Source organism: Saccostrea echinata, unplaced genomic scaffold, assembly GCF_033153115.1.
Source record: "Saccostrea echinata isolate AGI-Se365-2 ecotype Australia unplaced genomic scaffold, CSIRO_AGI_Sech_v1 ptg000054l, whole genome shotgun sequence".
Taxonomy (NCBI): domain Eukaryota; kingdom Metazoa; phylum Mollusca; class Bivalvia; order Ostreida; family Ostreidae; genus Saccostrea; species Saccostrea echinata.
In genome coordinates, this window is record NW_026889803.1 from 25112501 (window position 1) to 25136447 (window position 23947).

General features: G+C 33.0%; 2 protein-coding genes across 2 annotated transcripts in view; both read left to right on the forward strand.

The window, feature by feature from the left end:
• The window catches only part of LOC133204734 (macrophage mannose receptor 1-like), a 151320-nt gene extending 148663 nt beyond the window's left edge, over nucleotides 1–2657 (forward strand). The window contains exon 14 of the mRNA XM_061340474.1: nucleotides 2250–2657. Within this exon, the coding sequence (XP_061196458.1) occupies nucleotides 2250–2424 (175 nt within the window). The 3' untranslated portion in view covers nucleotides 2425–2657. The remainder of the gene's footprint in view (nucleotides 1–2249) is intronic.
• A 2890-nt stretch (nucleotides 2658–5547) lies between these two features.
• Nucleotides 5548–23947, forward strand: part of LOC133205695 (sodium-dependent serotonin transporter-like) — a 35589-nt gene continuing 17189 nt past the window's right edge. The window contains exons 1-4 of the mRNA XM_061341548.1: nucleotides 5548–6218; nucleotides 12546–12680; nucleotides 21201–21474; nucleotides 21905–22043. Of these exons, the coding sequence (XP_061197532.1) occupies nucleotides 6041–6218; nucleotides 12546–12680; nucleotides 21201–21474; nucleotides 21905–22043 (726 nt within the window). The 5' untranslated portion in view covers nucleotides 5548–6040. The remainder of the gene's footprint in view (nucleotides 6219–12545; nucleotides 12681–21200; nucleotides 21475–21904; nucleotides 22044–23947) is intronic.

A 23947-nucleotide genomic window follows, 5' to 3' on the forward strand; every position in this document is an offset into this window, starting at 1 on the left:
TATACTATCGTAAAAACTTTGATACTATGTATAGTACACTATAGTTAGTTATTAATAGTAAACTGTCGTTAACTTCAGTGTTTTTATTCCCCCGCCATAAATGACCGTAGGCATGTAGTGTTACCCTGTTCCGTCATTCTGTCATTCCGTCATCATTGACTTTTCGTTCATTATCTCGGCAACAATTGCACACATTCAACTCATATGGATATGTCATAGGAATACGCAGCTCAAGTTTGAATTTGGTCATGGACCGATGATGTTTAACAGAGTTGTCCTTCTTGAACTTAGAAAAAATAAGAAATTTTCTGTTTTCGCTCTCTAACTTTTGTAGATATGTATGTATAAGGTTGAAATTGCATATGCAAGTATTTTACCAAAAAATACAGGTCAGGTTTGAATTTGGTCGTGGTCCGATGATTTTTGACAGAGTTATCCCTCTTGACCTTAGAAAAAATAAGAAATTTCGTATAGTTTCCGCTCTCTTACTTTTGTAGGGATGTATGTATAAGATTGGAATTGCATATGCAGGTATTTTACCGGAAAATACAGGTCAAGTTTGAATTTAGTCGTGGTTCGATAATTTTTGACAGAGTTAGATCCCCTTGAACTTAGAAAAAATAAACTTTGAACATTCCGTCATTCCGTTATCATTGACTTTTCGTTCATTATCTCGGCAACAGCTGCACACATTCAACTCAATTTGGCATATGGATATGTCATAGGAATACGAGTGTCTTAAAAAGTAAAGGCGTTGATGTATAGAGCCACTTTAATAAGGTTAACATTGTATAGTTTTTATCTTAGTTATGCCCCTTGAACTTAAAATTTTTTTTAAATTTTTTTAAAATATGGCATTTGAAATTTTGGCTGCCTGCAGGGGCATTCTTGGCGTTACAACACATCTAGGGTTTTTTGTTTGTTTGTTTGTTTGTTTGTTGTTGTTTTTTTTTTTTTTTTTTTTTTTTTTTTTTTTTTTTTTTTTTTGGTTTTGTATTTTTTGTTACGGTGTTACTTTGATTTTGATTTTTTGGTCATTTAATTGGAAAATACGTTTGTTAAATTTGTTGAACTTAGTCATTTCTATGCTAATATGGTACATTGATTTTGTTGGGGTGTTTTCAGAACAGAGAGTTTACTCAAATTTACATGTTTTGTAAAGGATATAGTGAAAAATGGGGGTATTTCGCCGACAAGAGTAATAACTAATAACTAGAGTAATAAGTAACTCTCGCAAATGCGAAATTTGTCTATTCATGTGAGAGATACCAGTGCTGTTTTGTTGAAGAAAATCCGGTTTGCTGTCACATCGACAGCTTTCCATTTGTTCTTAGTTTCAAGGAAATATCTAAATACAAGATACAAACACTTAAATTATTATCCCAATACACGATACAAACACTTAGATTATTATCCAGAACAAGATACAAACACTTAGATTATTATCCCAATACAAGATACAAACACTTAGATTATCATCCACAAGATACAAACACTTAGATTATCATCCACAAGATACAAACACTTAGATTATCATCCACAAGATACAAACACTTAGATTATTATCCCAATACTTGATACAAACACTTACATTATTATCCCAATACAAGATACAAACACTTAGATTATTATCCCAATACAAGATACAAACACTTAGATTATTTACTGAGATTTTGTGATATTATGCACCGTCTGACTTTGAGAATGCAGATTTTATCATCTATTTAAATGAAATGTGTACAAAGGTTTATCATAGGGAGGATTCAACTCATACTTGTTAAAAGTAGTGTATAATGACTGAAGAAAGAAATTTTTGAAAAAGTACTATGATTATACTTCAAATTATTTCAATTGCTTAGTACTATGAATATTAAAGATCTTTTAATTTGTGCAAAATTTTGAATGCTGCCACATTATTAAGAAAAAAAGACAACATTGATGTATAACACTATTTTTATGCAAGTATTTTTACATTCACTCTATTTGTATCGGGTGTTTTTTATTTGCTTCTTACTCTCAGTCTGATGACCAAGTTGGCTTAACTCGAAAACTTGAGCTAAATTGCATTTACAATTCATGCTATCTTTATTAATTAGTGTACTTATTTTGTAAGATGTTACGATAATTTGCATCGATTTTATTTACAGAGAGGACTTAGCAAGTTGGGGGAGTCAATAACACATACATGTATCTTATATCAAACTGCTGGAGTTGCCGAGGGAGTAAAATTTTCTTCTGATCTTTTGTAGCAATTTGTGGCTAGATGGGGAACCAAACAATTACCTGGGTCTGAAAGAAGACTGTATGGAAACTGGAGAAAAGTATGGTTGGAGATGGAATGACGCGCCGTGTTCATGGCAGAACAGAAGTACACATATTGTTTGCGAGAAACCAAACCCTAAATTTGATACTGTCTTTGGATAAGCAAGTCCGTCATTTTTTACTGGATTAAAAAAAATCGTCTAGGTTGTCAATTGTTAATCAATGCTTTAGTAAGGACTTTGTTTTCTACATCGTATTAGTTAAATTTAGTTTCACAGGGTTGGTCGCATATTTGTGGGGGAAAAAATAGTTAAAGAAATATAACATAATTAAAATTGTACTTATTTAATTGTAATTGTTGTTACGGTATCAACAAATAAATTTTTCTTCTGATTTATGATGTGTAACATTTTTGGGGGTTTACAAAATTCAACAAAATCGAGATAAGAAATTGGCAAAGTTTTCATTCTTAAAACGTCTTTGACACAAAAGAATGCACAGGGTGAAACTCTGCTATTCAGTAAACTGAAAGTCTACTGAAATCTGACTGAATGAGAGATCGGCCATTCAGTGACCTTTCAGTTACCATTCAGTAGACTGAATGGTTTAGGTTCATCCTGTGATGCATAATAATTTATCTGTATTTTTCAGTTTTGTTTTGATTTTTAGCTCTTCTGGTCAGAGACCAGAAGAGCTTATGCGATAGTAAGGTGTCCGTCGTCTGTCTGTCTGTAAACAATTTTTCAAAATGCTACTCCTCCTACAGTTTTGGTTTGATTTCAGTATAACTTGGCATACTTGTAGACTACACTAAGATACACAATTCTTTTTATCGGTTTTTGATTTCAATGTATTGCCATGGTTACTAAAAATAGAAATGTCTGTGAAATACTTTCAAACCTGCAGTTTCGGTCTGATTTCAATATAACTTTGCAAATAAGTAGACTAAACTAAGATATATAACTCGGTGTATTGTTTTTTTTTAAATTTCAATGAACGGTGTTGCCATGGTTACCAAAATTAGAAATATCTGTGAAATACTTTCAAAATGCACTCCTCCTACAGTTTGGTCTAATTTTAATATAACGTGGCATGCAAGTAGACAACACTGAGGTACATAATTGTCTTTATCGTTTTTTGATGAATGATGTTGCCATGGTAACTAAAATCGAAATTTCTTCAAAATTCTTTTAAAAGGCTACTCCTCCTAAAGGCGTCTCCATATGAGTGAAAAATTCGCGAGAGGGACGTTAAACAACAAACAAGCAAACAAACTCCTCCTACAGTTTTATTCTGATTGCAATCTTGCCACATAAAGAGACTCAATGATGGATCATTATTCTATTTAATGCTGTTGCAAAGTTTCAAGTCCAAATGCTAATTTTCTCTTCCTTTGTTATAAGTACAAACCAGTAGAGCTACAGTCTCAACAGACTTTTTTAGGATGGGTGGGTGTTTTTGGGGGTTTTTTTTTTTGTTTGTTTGCCCGAAAATTGTGAAGACATCGATATGACTTTGATAAAAGTCTTTGCTCATTCGGTGTTTTCACAACAATCAAGTTATTAGTTTTTGACATGGTAAAATAAAAAAAAATGTGAGATGGCTACCTCCTTTAAAATAAAAGAGCACGTTAAACAAAATTGGATAAAACATTTCAGAAAATCCAATGTAATTACTTTTCCTTTTGTGGAGAAGTATAAGAAAGACCCCTATAATCTCGTAATTTGAATATTTATGAGGGATTTGAGATCATGGCGCATGACTGGTCAATATTTGGCTAATGAGATAAAATGGGGAATCAGCTGATGATAGCTACACAGGAGACAAACAAGTCGGAAACTAGATCTTAATAAACGAGACACAGTAATTTCGCACTCCATGATATTTCCTTGCCTTTTCATTTTATGTTTATGGTTCTTAAAAACGAAAATAATTACAATGAAGACAGATTCAAAACCACGTTTTAGTGAGATAAAGTGTTGGGAAAATTTAATTGTTTCATTGCTTAGAACGATAGTATCAATTTTAAAATTTTCAGTTGTTTGATTGGAATAGACTGTTTTACACCCATGAATATTCAAACTTTTTTTCTGTGAAGTATTATAAATTTTGATTATGTAGAAATTAGCGCTCCGCTTGTTCAATTAAATTAGTTTGTGTTAATTAAAGTCAAAGTCCAACACTTTTATGTTAACACCCACAAAAGTACATAATAGTCTGGTTCTGGTCCATTTTCGGTTTATTTTCACAAACCACGTGCACCATATTGGTACTTGAGGTAGAAAACACACACACACACACCCTCACACACACACACACACACACACACACCATATAAAGTTGCAATTTGTGCTAATGCTACATAAAATATCAAGAGGCCAAATGTCCTACTTTTTAATGGAAGAACTGATAGCAACGTAATTTTTTTTCTAGTTGATTTGAAGACCTTCAGTTAACAATTGTATGAGCTGAATTATTACAGAGAAAAGATTCCACATTTCAAAAGATATTATTATCTTTACGTTGTGATTAGAAATGCCAATTTCACTCGGATATCTTCGTCGAGGAACTGGGACTTTAGTCAAACGAAAGTTGAGTACTCCTTAAGATATTTTTTCTCATGTCAGTTTAACTTTATATCTTTTTAAAATGCTTGTACAATATTTAAATTAAACAAACGTGTCTTATTCCAGCTAAATTAATGACTCAAGATATAGCAGTAAAATGAAAGTTGTTACTGCAAATCCAAGGCTTTATTTCTAAGAACATTGTAGAATCGTAAGTTTATTATTGTTTGATTTGCAAGATATCTGTATTTACAGTATTTATCAAACCCGTAGCAACGGTTTCAAATGTTAAAAACCCAAAATTATCTGACAAGCAAAAAAAAAGCTTATTTACTGTCCAAAACCTAGAAATTGCCAGTGCTCGACCCTTTATAACATCAAAAAGGGGGGGGGAAGGGGGGGGGAACCAGCATCTAAAGGAAAATTTACTATAGCAAATACTATACTTAGAAAAAAAGTGGGGGGGGGAGGACAGACCCCCCCCAACTTTCTACGGGCGTGTTTATTTTCCTAGACTATGTAAGCATTTTGTCTTGCAGATCTACTTAAAACATTGAAGCAATATATTTCTGTTTCTAGTTGATCATGTTGATGAATTGTTTTCCCTAAAATCAAGACAGATGAACCGTTATAATTTCTTTCAAGAAATCAAATTTCTTTTCTATGTCCAAAATACCCTAATCTAACAGAGGGTTTAAGTTATCTGCATTTCGTTCTTTGGCGTAATAAGGCAATCAAAATGTATGTAATACATAAAATATGTCAGTTTAGATCGCGCCTGGTTAAAGAAGTATTGGCATCGGATAAAAAAAGGCTGCCTGTGTCAGTAACTAATTACAGCCTTATTCCAGTTCTTCTATTCCCCAAATCTCATGAATACACATTTTGCTTATTTATAATTCAACTTGTCGCGAGTCCGTATGAGTATACCATCATCCGGGCAACTACGAGGACAGCAGAACATTGACACAAATGGTTCGGTTACGACAGGCAGCAATGTTTCAAAGCGATCTTGAACTCTCTTTGTGTGTTTTTAATCATATAAGATCTATAGTGTTTAAAAATAATTAAGTCCCATTATCTGCAAATGTGTTAAAAAGAGAACAATGTCAAAACTTTCGTATTTCTTCATCTACGTGAAGAGGATGATGATGTCGCCTTCTTAGAAAAGGGAATAATTCTTATACGGAATTTTCCTGTTGCAATTCGAAATGGCTCCTGGCGGTACTGCACTTGTTGATGGAGTAGCGATTGTCGAGAAGACAAAACAGGCTGTTGAGAGGGAGAGATGGGAGAAGAAAATTGAATTCCTTTTAGCAGTTGTGGGATTTGCCGTCGATTTGGGAAATGTCTGGAGATTTCCTTATATCTGCTTTAAAAATGGTGGAGGTGGGTATTTATGTTACACGTATTATAATCAATTTCAAACATACAACATCTTTATTTAATTCATTATCGAAAAAGTTTTCTAAACTTTTTTTCCTTTGAATGTTAAAATTGAAGCTAGACTACATTCAAAATATTGTGGTCACTTAATCATATACATACTAGTCAGTGTTTCAAAATTGGAAATCGAAATCATATGATCAATATTCTCTGCTCTGTTTTTACTGAAAATATATCAAATGACTATAAAAAGTGAGGGGTGCACATCTGGTTTTATAAATCTAAGCAGATCTAAGATGTTTGATTACAATTAAAATTGTCGAATCTTTAGCAGACTAGGTGAAAATAACGAACAGTGATCGATTTAAAAAAACCTACAAACAATAGGAAAATTCAAGGGGCACCAACCATTGTCAGAGTCTGTGCCCCTTGCAGACTCTTTTTATAATGGGTGCCGTGACAGCAACTATGGAATCATTTATCTTTTCAATTTTCATAGAAGGATATATAACGAGCGACAAGTATCCTCGAGGACAAACTGTCCTCCAGCAGAGATACATGCTTGGCGAGGGAAAGGAAGTGCTTTTCTGACAGCAACAAGAAGCTGTAGGTGAATAGCAAAGGTTTCTATTATAAGCAATCCCCCACCTTTTTTTCTTTCTAAATCTTGGTACAGTTTCCTTCATTAAATGTTTTTCATATTATTTGAAGGTACCAGTTTTAAAATCATTCTCTTCAAAATCAACGTAATTTAATGTAAAATAATGCAGTCTAACGATATTGCTGATATTACACTAAGATTGAGGGGGACCTTAAAATAAAGTGTGAAAGAGAAGGATAGGTTAAGTATTTGTTTGTGTTTTTGTATGAAATAGAGGCTTTGTAAAACTAATTACGGAGATTTTTAAAATTGGGCTTTATTTTTAAATTCAAACATATCTATTAAAAACCAGTCACGGTAGCCTAGTGGTAGGGCGTGATCGGGAAGCCCAGGTCTTGTTTGCCGCGCCTCGTCAATCCTAAGATATTAACGTAAACAAAGGTAATGACTGTTCGTTCGCCACGCGCCCGGCATTAAACGCCTAGGCCAGGATCAGGGGGTCGTTACATAAAGGGTACTTAAGTCTAAGGTCATGCTTAAGTTAGACTTAAGTACAGTCTTAAACTTAAGACCGTAACTAGAAGCGTGCTAAGATTTGACAATCTTAGCAAAACTTATGCGGCCTGTAGAGGTGACAAGTATGTCTTAACTTTTTAAAACACATACAGTGTATTTAGAACTATATAAGGTTGACTTACTATGTTAAAACATTCCTCTATTAATATTATGCATTAAAAAATAATTTTCTCTATTTAATCTACTTGTATAAGAGTTTTAGTTTTTCGTCCGGGGGGGGGGGGGTATATATCACTTATTCCAATATCACTCTCTATCATCATCTCTCTGACATACATGTAAATGGAAAATATAAATTTTGGGATACGTTTGCAATATTAGTGGGACCTAGGTTATAAACACTAATCATTATAAGTAAGTTGTTTACAGTAATCATGAATTTGTTTGTTCACCGTGAAAAAAATGAGATGAAATGATTTTAAAAATTGTAGGTGAAGTAAAGGATGATGAGTAGAAAATTAATAAAGATTTTCTGTAAATTCGATTGAATGTAGAACGCAACAAGGGAGGAATCAGACAGGGGTTCACTACCGTTAACACGAGAGAGAGAGAGAGAGAGAGAGAGAGAGAGAGAGAGAGAGAGAGAGAGTTGTTGATAAATTGGAGATAAACGAAAAATTGTTTTCTGAAAACAATTTTTTTCCACCCTTCATTAAGTTGTAATTAAGTATATCATAAAACGTCTGCAGTCTCTGCTTGCTGATATGGGAGGAAAAAATTCAAAGTGCCCCTTTGTTTTTTTAAACTTTTTTATTAAGAGTTTCAATTTCAAGTACGTAGACCTTCGGTTATCGTGCCATGTCTACGAGAATGACAATTTGAAAGCAAGTGAACATTTGTCAAACGGAAGAATAACAACAAACAGTAAACTGAAAACATCGCAGTCTCGAGTGATAAACAATATTCATGCATTTACAATGAACCATTAGTGCCACTTTTTGACCGTGCAATATTTGTTTTCAAATGTTCAGAATTATTTAAACAGAATTAACTTTAATTAAATACGAAATCTAATCTAACCTAGCTAAAACCGGTAGGTAAGGACGTCAACTTTAATATACATGTGATTAAAAACGTAACTAAATCATTTTTATACAAATACATATATAAATAAATTGAAAAAACTAGGATGATTAATAAAACATATTTTGAACATAAGTTTGACTTAGCTAAGACCTAGCTAAGTCCGTTTTATGTTACGTTTTAAGACATACTTAAGTAGTACTTAAGCAGGTCTTAAGATTGCACCTAAAACATACTTATGACCCTACTTAAGTCAAAAACTTAGCAAGCTTTATGTTACGACCCCCAGGTGCCCAGGTTGGTTACAGAATAACGATTAAATAATGTCAAGTGAAATATTCTATCGCCCATGTAACGATACATCCTTTTGGCAGATTGTCTGAAATTTCTGTCCATTTCTGTCAAGCGGTTAAAAAGTTCTCACTCTTACAAAAGAAGCTTTCCAAGTGGGATTCAGACTATACATATCCAGGCATAACATATAATTATATTTATCATATTCAACTGAATAAAAAAGTATAATTCAGAAACAAACTCATAAAAAAATATTGTCTGAACCAAAAAAATCACATAACTCATTTCCAATAAAAAGAAACAAAGGGGTATGGGTTTTGCTAATCTGTGTGAATTTTTCTACTCTTAATATTTGGACATTTGAATTAACAATACATTAAAGAACTTTCATTTTTTCCAAAGATACTGTATATGGGGATGAAAAATTCAAATTTATTTGGTAATGCTCAGAGAAAAACTGTGTCAGATATATTTTGATTGTCTATTTTGAAATCTGGGGCTGAGGACTATACATATAGTAATTTTCATTTATTGAGAGACCATAGAAAAATAGTTGCTTGTATCAGTGAATATTTGCTAAAATTATCAACTTGGAGTTCAGATGTGTTTAATAAATCCTTTCATTTGGATATTAAATCAATTTCTACAAAAATCCTATGAAAATTAACAAAATGAGATAAAAACTTCATGTAAATTCACACTACGAGTAAAATATAAATTGATAGAACAAAATAATACCTGTCAGAATTACATGTAATTGGTGTTTTGATAATAAAATATAGTTTAAGACTATCTGAAGACCAAGAATAATCTTTAACTTACCATCTAAGAAGGACGAATTTCTTTTTTATTATTTGGTTTTCTAAAAACGGTGAAAGTCATATATAACGTATTTTTTGATAAGTTCGAGTAAACAAAATTAAAAAGATCTTTCTATTTTGTTTTATTACTTTATCTAAAGATAGGATTTTCCTGTAAATTACACAATTCAAATCAATCACGTTTCAAAGAGATTAAAAATTTAAAACAATAACCCATTTATTTACCGACTCTACATTTAAATAACGAACAAATCTGAAGTTAATTTAACTATAGAGACGTGGGGTTATTCAAGCTAAAAATCGGTGAAAATTTTAATTTGAACGTAAATACATGTAACATATATCATGTATATTTACACTCAATCTCGTATTATTATTTTTCAAGCTCAGATACGCCATATATAGCTTTAACGCCAATTAGTTTGAGTATATATTAATACCATACTTAAAATAATACCATACTTAAAATCAGTTGTCTAATGTACTGGGTAAATGCCAACGAAATTCCAGATCAACTTATTATATATATTATATAAAGAGATTATTTCGTAATTTTCATTGGCAGAATGAACGTCACGTGATATTCGTCTTTTTGTGATATTGACGCAAAAGAGCGTCCGCGGAATACGATATTGCACGATTCACCGTTCATATGCACCAAAGTTACGTAAACGTGACATCAAAATATAAAAAGCATGTTTTTTAACCATTGTGAGGTAATGACAGCCAAGTCTGTTTGGTTAGGATTTTGTCAGATTATTCACTTTGAGTGATTATATAATTATGGACTTCAGTGAAGGTTAATATGTGGTTTAATGACCCATGTCATGTGATGTTGACCTCAGACACAGAAAATGATAGCAAGCTTGTAAGCATTTTCTGTGTCTTCGGTCAATATCATTTGAAATGGGTCCTTATAACTACATGTACATGTCGACCTATTCTGAAGTCAATAACTGTAAAGCATTATTGGTGATTAAACTATAATGAACAGGAGCAATTAATCAAGGCGTGATTATAATTTTTTTTTGGGGGGGGGGGGGTACCGACAATACGCAAGTTTCGAGATTATCTCCCTTGGTGCGCTCTTTCGTTACGGAGGGGAGTTTTGTTTCCGCGTAAGCAGGGAGGTGGGACAGTTATTTATATTGAATACATTACATCATCGGGGGATATAGTTATTATCGAATTAAGGTAAAGGCGCCAATTTTTTTCTACGAAAAAAAACGGAACAAAAGAAAATAAAAATTCGAACAAAAGAAAATATCAGTGGATAAAACATCAAACGAGGGAATAAATCTATAGGGATCTCTAATAAATCAACACGCACCTGATCATCTTAAGTCGGCATTCTGAATGACTCCTTTCTTTACAATAACTTCAAAGAGCCCAATAACTTTTTAGAAAAGGTTTGTACAGTCAAAGAAATATTTTTTTTTATGAAGACGATGACGGTTCCTTCGTTTTCAAGTATCCTAATGACAGTGAATTTTGTAAATATGTATAGAATAGCTTTACAAAGTCATCAAAATGATCACTCCTTAGCATTATCATCTTTTTATAACATCAGATGAATTTCAAAAGCCATAGCCATCGTTCTTTTATTTATGCAAGTTTGTATATATTAACAACCTGTCCCACTTCCATGATGATATAGATACTTTTTGCACCTCTATCGTAGGAGAGTTACAATCTCGAAACTCGCATATTATACTGCTTCATATTTTTCTCGATTTGGTTTTTATGTATTGCATATTTACATTTGCTTTGTTTTTCTACTGAGCAAACTGTGAAATTGAAATTGATTTGAATGTCATTTTCGTGTATACTCACGCGTAGAAATATGCACGGAGAAACTCGCGCTAAAGTGACGTCACAATGAGGTACAGAGACGTCAATAAAAATGTAAGGATATAGGGCAGCGAATAATTCAAATATCGAGTATATTTTTGGTGCTTTTGAACATGTAAAATGTAAACATAAAGAATGTTTTTAAGTTTAGTGTGAATTATTGGTGTGTAAATCACACAGACTTGCACGTAGGCATATTTTTCATGAAGCGCTAGCATGTAGCTCAAGATGGTCATTCAAAAGGTGTATATAATTTATCATCATGATAAAAAATTTAAAAAATGATTCTGAAATATCATCACCATTTGAAGTAAAAAAAAACAACATTAACAGAACAATTATTTATCCATACAGAATCAATGCTTTTTGTTTTTAAATGAACCTGAGTGATTTCTCTTAAAATAAAGTTTATTGATTTTGGAATATTATATTCAGAATAATTTTCATTAACCATTTTTTAAAATGTAAAAAAAATCAAGTGCAACAGCATAAAGTTTCAAAATTATGAATATTTGACTTTATTCTGTTGGGTTTTTTTAAATTCAAAAATACGCATACTACATTGATATGATATTATATACCAATGGAAAGCTCTCATTCTGATCTTTACCATGCAACAAAAGACATTTAGATTAGAAGTATCTAAATAGAGTTTCGTCTATATAACATCATCCAGTTGGGAATGGGCACCTGATCTTGGCCATGCCGAAAGTGAAAGTCACAGGTTTTTCGACTGAGATCTTAAAAACCCAGGTCCCATGTCATGGTAGGGGCAGGTTAAAGAATTGTCCCTGCTCAGTGGCCCAGTGTGCCTAGTTTAAGTCTAAATTTGAAGCCCTTCACAGGTATATTGTGACGTCTTTATATGAGTGATAATTCTCGAATGCGGCATAAACGGCATATAATCAATCAGTATCTATTGGAAAATTGTAACAAATGGTTTTTGGTACATAATGTCGAGATTAAGACATATGGGTGACTAATGTTATACATGTAGTTCATTTATTTTTTAAAGTCATTATTTATCTTAATGAATACCAAAGTGAATTTTGCAAAGACCATTGTATTTACAGTGATATGAAACATATTGTCTCATCGATCTTATTTGTATGACAATGACCCTACAATGTTTAAGAGAAAAAACCTTCTTATTTTTGCGTTCAGGTGCCTTCCTCATTCCTTATCTAGTCATGCTGATCTTCTGTGGGTTGCCCCTGTTTTATATGGAACTGGCTTTAGGCCAATTTCAAAGATGTGGTTGCCTAACTGTATGGAATCGAATATGCCCCGCATTTAAAGGTATGTATTCATCGTTCCCGTATGACGATGGTAACAAAATATTACCAGTACGTAAAATCAATTATTTTTAATCAAACAACATTATTATGAGTAGAATAAACATGCATATGATAGAAAGTCAAACTTTTAGTTTGTTATCACATATAAAAACAGAATGAAAATTATCAATCTTTTGTTTGAAGAACTGATATTCTTTGAAATACTAACGAGTGTGACTTTTTTCAATTGTACATGATAATGACGCAGTAAGACTCCAGATCATTACTAAAACATACATTATTTATGGTTATGATGAGCAAGAGTGCTTCTTCCAAAATTGTGAAATTCATCCCCCCCCCCCCTGGCTCAGGGGATTTGGAGTTAGGGCAGGGCTCTATACATCATATAGTGAGAATGCATTAATTTTTTTTTTGAAATCTTCAATGATTTTGAGTATTTATCACATGGTTTTGACAATGATAAGTAAGAGCGATTCTTCTTTTAATATTGTTATTGTCATGGCTCCAAGGAGTTAGGATGGGGTTCATTAGTCATATAACTTTGAAATCTTCTTGCCCCTGGTTATTAAGTAGACAGGCTAAGTGCATGGTTATAATGAGCAAGGGTGATCTTCCAAAAATAAAATTCATGGCAGGGAGTTCGGGCAGGGCTCTATGGATCATATAGTGAAAATGCATTATTTTTTTTTGAAAATCTTTGCCTTTGAGTATTTAACTGCCAGACTAAATGCATAGTTATAATGAGTAAGAGTGCTTCTTCTATTATTATGTTCCCCAAACGAAGTTTGGGAACATATTGTTTTTACTCTGTTTCTTACTATTATTATGTCGGCCCGAACGAAGTCGGGCGACATATTGCTATTGTACGCCTAAAAACGTTCTCCGGGGACTTTCTCGCAGATGGCTGGGGCATTGTTGCTGGAACTATCCATTAAAGATGATGACCAGCTGTATATATGTGGAAAAATTTTCAGTTTCAACATGGCTACCGTTGCCATGGAAACGTGCGAAAAGTGACGAATTTTGTCCGGGAGTGTTCTCTCTGGTCCCTTGATCATTCATCATGAAACTTTATAGAAATGATGATCAGTAATTGTAGTTGTGCGATTCGCATTTAAAATTTTCAAGTTGTCAATTGTTGCCACGGAAACAGAGGAAAAGTGAAAATTCCTTAACTTCGATTTTCTCAGTAACTGCTCAAGCAATCATTTTGAAACTTTAATGGATGATTCCTTGCATTGTGTCAAAGTGATTTCTATTTTTTTTTTTTTTAAAAAAAAACTGGAATTGGCCGCACACAGTTACCATAGAAACAAAACAGAGAAAAGTATTATGCTCATATATGTTCTCAAAGGTGACTTGGACAATCTTGATGAAACTTTACAGAAATTATAATTAGAAACTCTAGGTGTGCAGTCCACATTCAATCTTTTCTAAATTCCTACCGTTGCCATGGAAACGGACGAAAAGTAAAAATTCTTTAATTTCTATTTTTCTAAGTAAGTACGCAAAACAATCTTTTGGAAACTTTAAAGGTTTATTCCTTCCACTAGTTCAAATTGTTTTCCGCAAAAAAATTGGAGCAGGCCCATCGCTTCAGCCACCGGAACGAAGTCGTATTTTGGTTCACCTTAGTTTTGTACTCGAGCGTTCTCGTAGATGGCTATCAAAATCTTCATGAAACTTTAAAGAAATAAAAATCACCAACCCTAGTTGTGCATGGGATATTTTATTTTTTCAAAATTTGTCGCTGATGCCAGGTAAGGAACAAGTCGGGGTCACGTGACCATTGTTTGCTATCAGACGTTTCTTTAAATCAAAGTACTGAAAGGACTGATACGAGTTTGATGGTTGTCCAAGCTTAGCTAATGGGTATTACTTTAGTGATGAAAAAATGAAATGTCTATTTAGAAACAGAAATTTAAATTTCCATTTGATTTCTGATGTCAATTTCATGACATGATGCAATGCATTTCAAAATCCAATTAACAGATAATACTTTATGAAATTATATGAAAACGATATTTCTTTCTTTTTACAGTATAATTATACAAGTTATACATTTATTGAGCATTGCTACCTTATTTTATAAAATGAAATGAACTTGCACAATTATCATAAAAAAATATTAAAACCACAATTTTTGACATTCCTTATAGTGTATGCAGCAAGTATGTTTTTGATAAGTGTCGTTTTTCTCTGATAATTTTTTTTTTCTTGATGAATGCTTTATTTTCACATGCAGTTTTCAAATAAACTCCTGTTCATTATTAAATGTAAAGTCAAAAAAGTTATTGTACATTTTTACCCCCCCCCCCCCTTACATACACACACACGCACGCGCCTCACCCAGAATAACAACAACATCAAATATTTCTCTTAACCCAAAATCAACCTCTGATCGACTGTAAATCTACTAAAGACCCAAAATAAATTTTCATGAAAATGTGCTTGCCTTTGACTCAATTAGTTAATCGCCAAATTTCTGTACTGATGAACAGAGATGTAAAAGTTACTTTTTGTAAATCAAGTTTCCCTAATATACGAGTTTATATTCCGCTGCCGTGATGTTTTTTTCTGTTGCGTGTGTATAAATCATCTTATTTACGGTTACTGAATCTTAATATAAACCACTTGTTTTAGTTAAATTATTTCCGGTATCAGTAGTGACTAAAAACTAGCGATATTATTCCTTCAATACAATTTAATTCTCCCGGATAATAGTGTTAGTTACATGTATAAACATCTGTGTTCTGATGTATTTCATGTTCATCAATCAGAAATAAAACAAAAAAGAAGTTTTTGAGGAAATCAAAATTATTATTAATAGAACAGAATAATGCACTTCTAGATAAGTAATGGATATATGCCTCATACTGTTCTATATGTAAAATTATCAGACTGTTTGAGGCCCGTTAGGGCCGAAAACAGTCTGATAATTTTACATATAGAATTGTATGAGGCATATCTCTTACTTAAAACATTGCTATTTAAATGTCCAAAAGTTACCTGGAGGAGTCCGATAATTACACAATAGGAGTTCAGGCATCAATAGTTTTCTACCTGAAACCATCTAATAAGTAGACAAAAGAAAAGAGAAAGTTTTTTTTTTTTAAGACAGTAAAATCAGTGAGTGAACTCTTTTGTTTCATTCATTCAATGGCAGTCGTTTGGCTTAGCAAGAACTATGGACAGTGGTCAGGTGATGAGGGATTTTTTTTATGATTCGGAATATTTTTTTTTTTATTAAGTGCGTTTGACATTGATACAGATACAGTGTTGGATGATATCTTCGAAATGCATTTAAAGTAATAATGCGGATTTTTATCTAAATTTTGATTGGATGATATAATGAAAATCTTGGGTTTAAAAAGTGCGGTCATCATGGTCATTGGCTAACAAACCTCGTTAAATGAAGAGATTCGCAGACTGGTTCTTTATCAGAAATGGATTTAAATTGGCTTATTCCCAGTGATGTATCGAAAACGCTTTGCAAAAAAAAAAAAAAAAAAAAAAAAAAAAAAAAAAACTGAATGGAAAGTGTTACTTTTGAGGAAGTTTAAGACTCCAGTTTCTTCTTGGATTTGCTATTTTTAACAACTTAATTTCCTCGCGTTCGCTTACCCTGAACTTTTTCTCCCTAACTTTTTTTTGGTTTCTGGACAAATTAAACCTTGATTTCACTCTTGTTGTTGTTTTTTAACTACTGTCCGATTTTGTTATCACTGCCGTCCGATAATATATTATTGGACTGCTAATCATTATTATCGGACGACTACAGGTAAATTTTTAGACTGCAAGAACAAAGGCATGACGTCACAGCAATGTTTTAATTTCTAATAAAGCCAGTTCGGGGCGATATACGCTATTGCTTTCAATAACAGACTTTCTAGTTCTTTAAGGTCTTTCGTTTCCACCGGAAGTTATTTCTTCCGAACCGGAAGTAGTCGAAAAAATGCTCATTTTTCCTCGAAACTTTGAGGGATGATTCCTCCACACTCGGTGAAGAGTTAAAAGTCATTTTGACTACATCCGGTCATACCGGAAGTGAATAGAAAAGACCGGAAGTTGTTTGAAATTAATAGATTTCACTCTTTTATGAGTTGCTAAACAATTCTGAAGAATTGATATGAATATTTTTTACATTTAAAGTTGTTTTACTTTCTTCTATCAATCAAAATTTCCCAATCAAGAAATCTAACGGAAGACCTACTCGTTGCTCGCAACGAGATCTCATCTAGTTTTTCTTCTTATTTCTTCTCCGGTACTTTTTTGTCCGCGGGTGTTCTAGGAAACTGCTCATCCAATGGAGTTGAACCCTTTTTAGGGTTAATAGTTATGTTATGTAAATGTGTGGAACGAAGGTCATTTTGCGCGCACATGCATACACTTGCGCGCGCGCACAATGCGTAAAATGACCAATATATTTGATATAACCGTAACTTTTTAACTTTTTGATGAAATGCTTTGAGACTCATAATATAAGGATATATTAGTAGCGTGGACAAGATGACATGGTCAAAATAGCAAACTCACGCGCATGCACGTGCGCTTCGCTCTGATTGGCCGAAACTAAAGTCTCAAAGTTCTAAAGCATAATATATATGAATTATCAAGAACGCACGCGCATTCACGTAAGTTGCAATCTGATTGGCTTAAACTTTGAATGTCCATAACTTACTTGCTTCTCAATAAAACAGGATGAAATTTAGATAATAAATGGGTATAATGGATTCCTACATTTTGCTAATAACAAAATTGAATGCAAGCACATGCATGCGCGTGATCACAATGCGTAAAGTCACCAATATACTTGATATAGCCGTTACTTTTAAACTTTTTGATGAAATGCTTTGAAACTCACCATAAAGGATATAATAGTAGTGTAGACAAGACGACATGGTCAAAATAGCATGAACTTACGCACATGCACGTGTGCTTTGCTCTGATTGGCTGAAACTAAAGTCTCAATATTTTTCTTATTTTTTGACAAAATTCTTTGAAATTTTAAACATAGTCATACATTAGGAGGTTCTACAGCATGGTATATAAGAATTCTCATGAAAGTATGCGCATGCACGTGAGCTGCAATCTGATTGGCTTAAACTTTAAATGCCTATAACTTTCTTGGTTCTCAATAAAACAGGATGAAATTTAGAACATGAATAGGTATAATGGATTCCTACATTTTGCTAATATCAAAATTGAATGCAAGGACATGCATGCACATGCGCACAATGCGTTAAATGACCAATATACTAGATACAGTTGTATCTTTTATACTTTTTGATGAAATGCTTTGAAACTCAAAAACTAGAAACATTCTATTCAAAGTGTAGACAAGACGATATGGACATTATGCATATGCCTGCAAGTGCGTGCGCGTGCAATGCTGAAATGACCAATATATTTGATTTAGCCGTCATTTTTATACTTTTTTATAAAATGCTTTGATACAAAGAATATAAAAATATATCAATCTAGTAGACAAGATGATATGATCAACATGTATATGTATGCACGTGCACGCGCGTGCAAAGCGTAGTATAGAAGAGATGAAATGGTCAGCCTGCACATGCATGCACGTGCGCGTGTAAAACGATCAATATACTTAACTGCCTTATTTAATGAAGTTTATAGGAAATGACACCAAAAGGGAGTTGGGGAGCGTTTGGGGAACATCTGTAATAGTCCCCGTTACAATTATAACTAGTTATCATTATGATTATTGTGATAATCTAGAGTGTTTCTTCGAGAATTGTGAAATTCATGGCCCTTTGATCAGGGACTCTGGAGTTAAGGTGGTGTTATAATGATTCTTTGCTTTCGAGTATTTTTAGCAAAGAAACTTGATGCGTGGTATGATGAACTAGAGTGCTTCATCCAAAATTGTGAAATTTTCCCCTTGAGAAAGGGGTTCTGGAGTTAGGTTGGACACTATTATGATTAAGTATATGAATATTTACGCTGCTATAATGGAAGCTATTCCTCTTATTTATTCATTTATGATATTTTATCAAGTAATTAACCAATCTCCTGTGCAAAGTTGTCGTTCGTTCCTCTCTCAGTCACTTCTGCAATGGACTCGCGTCAAGATTTTTGACATAAGGTAAATAACATGACATTACACAAATATTTTCAAATACCAAACAGGTTTCAAGTTAAATATTTTGAAAATATCCGTAAAGTTTGCATTATTATTCATAAATTTCTTGAATTTAAAATTTCACGGTCAATTTTAATAACCTTCATAAATTTACCAGTATCATCAAGATCCCTAAGAGCCATCCACAGTTCTTCCATGACAGCATCACTGGCTGGTTTTCCAATCAGAGAGTTCTTTTCTTTCAAGAAAAGTCTTTTAAACAAGGAATTCCAAGAACTTTTCACTGGCGTAAGACTCTGTCGGGGCTGTTTTAAACGAGTCGTTTTCATCAGCAGCTTTCCCTTTCAAAATGTGATCCATTTCATCTGACATTTTTGGACGTTCAATAGCAATAGTTTGTAAAGCAAGATTTAAGGAAGACACGATTCTTTCTACCCAATTTCTGTATGACGGGTGAGGGGAAGTTCTCATATTGGGAATATTAGCATGGGTAACAGCTTTTTTGCTTCTGCAGATTGTTGCAATGGGAACACCTGGCTCACCTACAGGTATGTGATTTTTATCATTAACAGAAATGAAAACACAGAATTCTCTGTTAAGAATAGCGAAGTCTTTCAAATACTTCTGAAGTGCTGCTGCAAAATGAGCATCAAGATGAAATGCATTGAATTGCCTTGATTAAATTCTGTGTTTTAAAGGAAATAGCCATGTTTATTGTGAGCAGATGCAAGCGCTGGATTTTTCGGCATGAATTGTAGACGCAACCATTCTTTAGATGAAATTGGTGTACCCTGTGGTAAACGACCGACTATTTTATTTACGAAGGTCTGCAACAGACATTGCAACAGCTAGGTGACTTACAAGCCCATGTCAACGAACATCAACAGCTTTCAATTCATATTTGTTTATAAACTTTTCAACTTCACTAAAAAAATTTCATCAAATTTGGTGTCATTCTGCTCTTGATTCAGATTTCTCATATCAAACACTATATAAGTGTCCTGACTATCTATTGCTACCAGTTGTCAACTTTGCACTTCTTTTGACACTTTGAATTGAGGAACTGTAAGTAAGATATCTATACATTGCATTCAAAACTGCAGGAGTGACTTTGCTTACGAGAGCAAATTTTCCATGAAACTCTTTCCTCATTGCACGAGTATGGTAAACATCAATACCCTCCTCTATGATGTGAATAACTTTGCCTAGCTGTTGAATATCTAACACACTACCACATTTCCAAATAAAATGTGAAGACTCTGTTGGTCCGCCCCAACGACAAAGTCACATTGAAACTGAAGGCATACTGATGTCTTGAATATAGTGATACCGTTTTTGCCTGTCAGCAGGTGCAAAGTCATTAACACATACAGTATCAAACTTGAATTTCATTTGTAACTGCTGTTCAATATCTAAATACTGTTCTACAAAATTCTGACTTCTAATAGAATCGGGTATGTGTCTTAATGATGTAGATATTCCATCCCCTGGTGTTCTTACAGGATGAGCAAGTTATGGATTTCCATCATCCTCTTATTTTGGGCGTCTAAATATTCAGGGTATTTTGTGTTAGAGTTTGCTAAATTCAGAAGACCCTCTTTCAATTTTGTCATTCTCTTTGTAGTCATACATGGAGATATTAAGACTCTGTACAACTTTGGACCATGATCAAGCAATGTACTTCGAACTGAACAATCTTATTATTTTTTGTTTTGTTCTGTCATAGTAATCTTGGTTTAAACTCTCTTTGTTATATAGCACATCAAAGAGAGAATGAAGGCTAAGATGCCTTGTCTGAAATGATTTAAGATGAGGGAATATAATTATACATCTGTAAAACAGGCAGTCACAAACATCATCTGTAATTGTTCGGCCAATGATGTTTTCTTTCCCATTAAAAAAACCAATTAAACCTTCTGCTTTCAAGATTTTAGTGATAAAGTCATTCTTCAAGCGTCAGTCCCCTCTGGTTACCGAATCTTGTCCATTGACAGCGCCTGCAGATGTACTATTCTGTTTAAAACAGTACCGTGGGAGGTATTTTGCCAATAAGACAGCGCCTGTGGAAGGTATTATGCCGTTAAAACAGGACAACTGAGGTTCCGATAAAAAAGAAACCACGCCCATGATCATTTTTAATTCAAAAACAAATCTCAAAATATTTTTATTGAATGCGATGTTGTCATGAATTTGATTTTCAATAGTTGCAACCTTCTACCTAACGTCACCAGGAGTAAAGGTTAATCTAAAGGTATACAAATAAAAAAAAAAGATCTCAAAACAACCTATCCTCCATGATTAGTACTGTGTCCAGATTTTCGATCTTATTGGCATATACATAAGTATTTGAATTATTTGCAATACACAGGATGCAGAACCACAATGTCGGTTTGTTTAAATAATTGTATTTTCTAGGAATAGGGTTCGCCATCATTGTCATAGCAACCTACATTTCCTGGTACTACAATACGATCATTGCTTGGTGTGTGTACTATTTCTTCTCCTCTATGCGTGAAGACGTACCCTGGAAGACCTGTAACAATGAATGGAATTTACAGGACCAGTGTATGAGATATCCAACAGACGATAGACTTAATGACACCACCAATTTGTTCTGCTACCAGGGTGCAAATGCCACGTCGTGTATCTTCAAAAACCAAACTCAGACCCCGACAGAACAATATTTTGAGTATGAAAGATTAATATTCACAACTAACATCATAAATGAATAGAAATAAATAAAATTATATAGTTAAGTTATTAAAATAAATCGATCATTTAATTTGATTCTACAGAACTATGTTTGTTGATATGTGTTATTTTAACGAGTTGAATTTAAATATATAACTATATGAATAGTGCCTTAACGAATAAGCAATTTATAATGTACTATTATTTGAAAAATGTACATAGACAAGGTATCTAGATGGTGAATAGTGCAATAACGAATAACCAGTTTAAACAGTACTATTATTTGAAAATGTTCATAGACAAGGTATTCCGATTTCAGTTTGAAAAGTACTTATCATAGTGAAATCGGGATACCTTGTCTTGGTTATTCGTATCTCATTCCTTTACGATCTAGCACTGTTTTTGCCTATACATTTTCATTTCCGCAGAAGAGAAGTTTTAGGATTACAGAACGCTGATGGCATAAACTATGTTGGAGGCGTTAATTGGATGATCGCACTGTGTCTTCTTGGCGTATTTGTTATCGTTTATTTTGCCATGTGGAAGGGAATCAAAAGTTCGGGCAAGGTATCTATATTAAAACAATTTTCAAAATATAGAAATGCAAAAAATATAACGTCTAAAAGATTGAATGTTGATGAATGTTGAACTATAACATGTATTACATTGATTATTACGGGTATCCGAGTGAATACAGAATTTGGAACATTGACTACTGTTATCTTGTTCTAAATTTTGAATTCACTCCCCACCAGCAAATTCAAAAGAACATGACAGTATAGTGTTTTTGTTTTGTCTGTCTGCGAAAACTTGATTATTTAGCTTATAATTTTAGACCGTAAAAGGTAAACTTTTTAAAGTTTGTCAGGCAAATATATATATATATCAGGCTTGGGGTGAATTACATTGTAAAGTAATGCATTACATTACCATTACTTCAAGAATTTGGGCATTAAATTACCATTACTTAAATTTCTTAAAGTAACGCATTACCATTACTTTAGTAAAGTAATGAATTACCATTACCATTACTTTTGGAGGTTTTCAAAAATAAAAATACAAAACTTTGCAACTATTTTCATAAGCATGCATCCCACCCCTTCAAAAGTAAACATGATGAATGATTATTCAAATTTAATTTCAAGTACTTGTATTTATTACACTGTAAATAATTTACATATCTTTTTATTAATCATAGGAAGTTCAAACTTTACAATTGCCGATAAGATAAAAACATGTACAATATGCACTTTTTGTGTAACTATTGATGTCATAAAGCACTTTAACTTTTGGGGCAATTTACTCCCTCCCCAAAGCTAAAACTAAACTTAATAAGACATATAAAGATTATTTGAATCTAGTACCTTAAATTATGACAAAAATTAAATGCATTGACAGACTTGTAAAAAGGATAGGATAGTATGTACATTTTGCTCTTCTAAAAGTAGGATGCCTGTCTTCTATTCCTTTTGGTACAATTATTTTTTGTCATGGTCAGCTCAAGCTAGACCAGCTCATTTAATGTTTCATAAACACAGTCAGAAGAAAGTAGCCGGTATTTGGAGTACTTTTGAAACAATATATTGTTTTAATTGTTACATAACCTTAGAGGCATTGTGTGTTTTGATGACACTCCATTCAAGAGGTGGCAGTTCTCAGTTAACAGTGTACATTAATTAGTGTGTCTCAGATCGGAATTACTGTTTTAAAAAAACTCTTTAAAATATTCTTTGAAATTAAATCTGATCTAAGTATGTGTGTTAATTGTAATTTCAACAGAATAAAAAATGTATTTAAATAGATACAGAGATATCAAATAAGTTAACTTTTTTCATTAATTTCAATAATTTAAAAAAAAAATAATCTAAGCAATAATTTCCGTTTCATTTTCATTTTTTTTAAAAATAGGTATATACAAAATAATGCTTTGTAATGCTATGTAATGCCAGCATTACTCTGGATTTGAGAAAGTAATGCATTACATTACCATCACATGTAATGCATTTTTTTGGAATTACACATTACAAGCATTACTTCAAGTTCAAGTAATGCATCGCTTGTGTGTGTATATATATATATATATATATATATATATATATATATATATATATATATATATATATATATATGTCAATGTATTCAGAAATTTTCTCATACTCTTCTCGTGACTATGGAAGTCACATCTTTGTACACCAAAATAGCACGATGAGGGTATCGAGGCCTGTAGAGAAGTCTGGGATAGTAGATCCATACAAATTCCTTCTACCGAGTCCCTTGCCAAGCTCCTTGAACATGTTCTCAAGTACAACAACTTCATGTTTAAAGGAGAACATTACGTGCAGGTTAATGGCACTGCTATGGGTACGAAAATGGCCCCATCTTATGCCAATGTTTTCATGGGCAGACTTGAAAGCAACTTGTTACTTCAAGAAAACCGTTAGGCCCCATAGCTCGTCGCGTTTCATTGACGA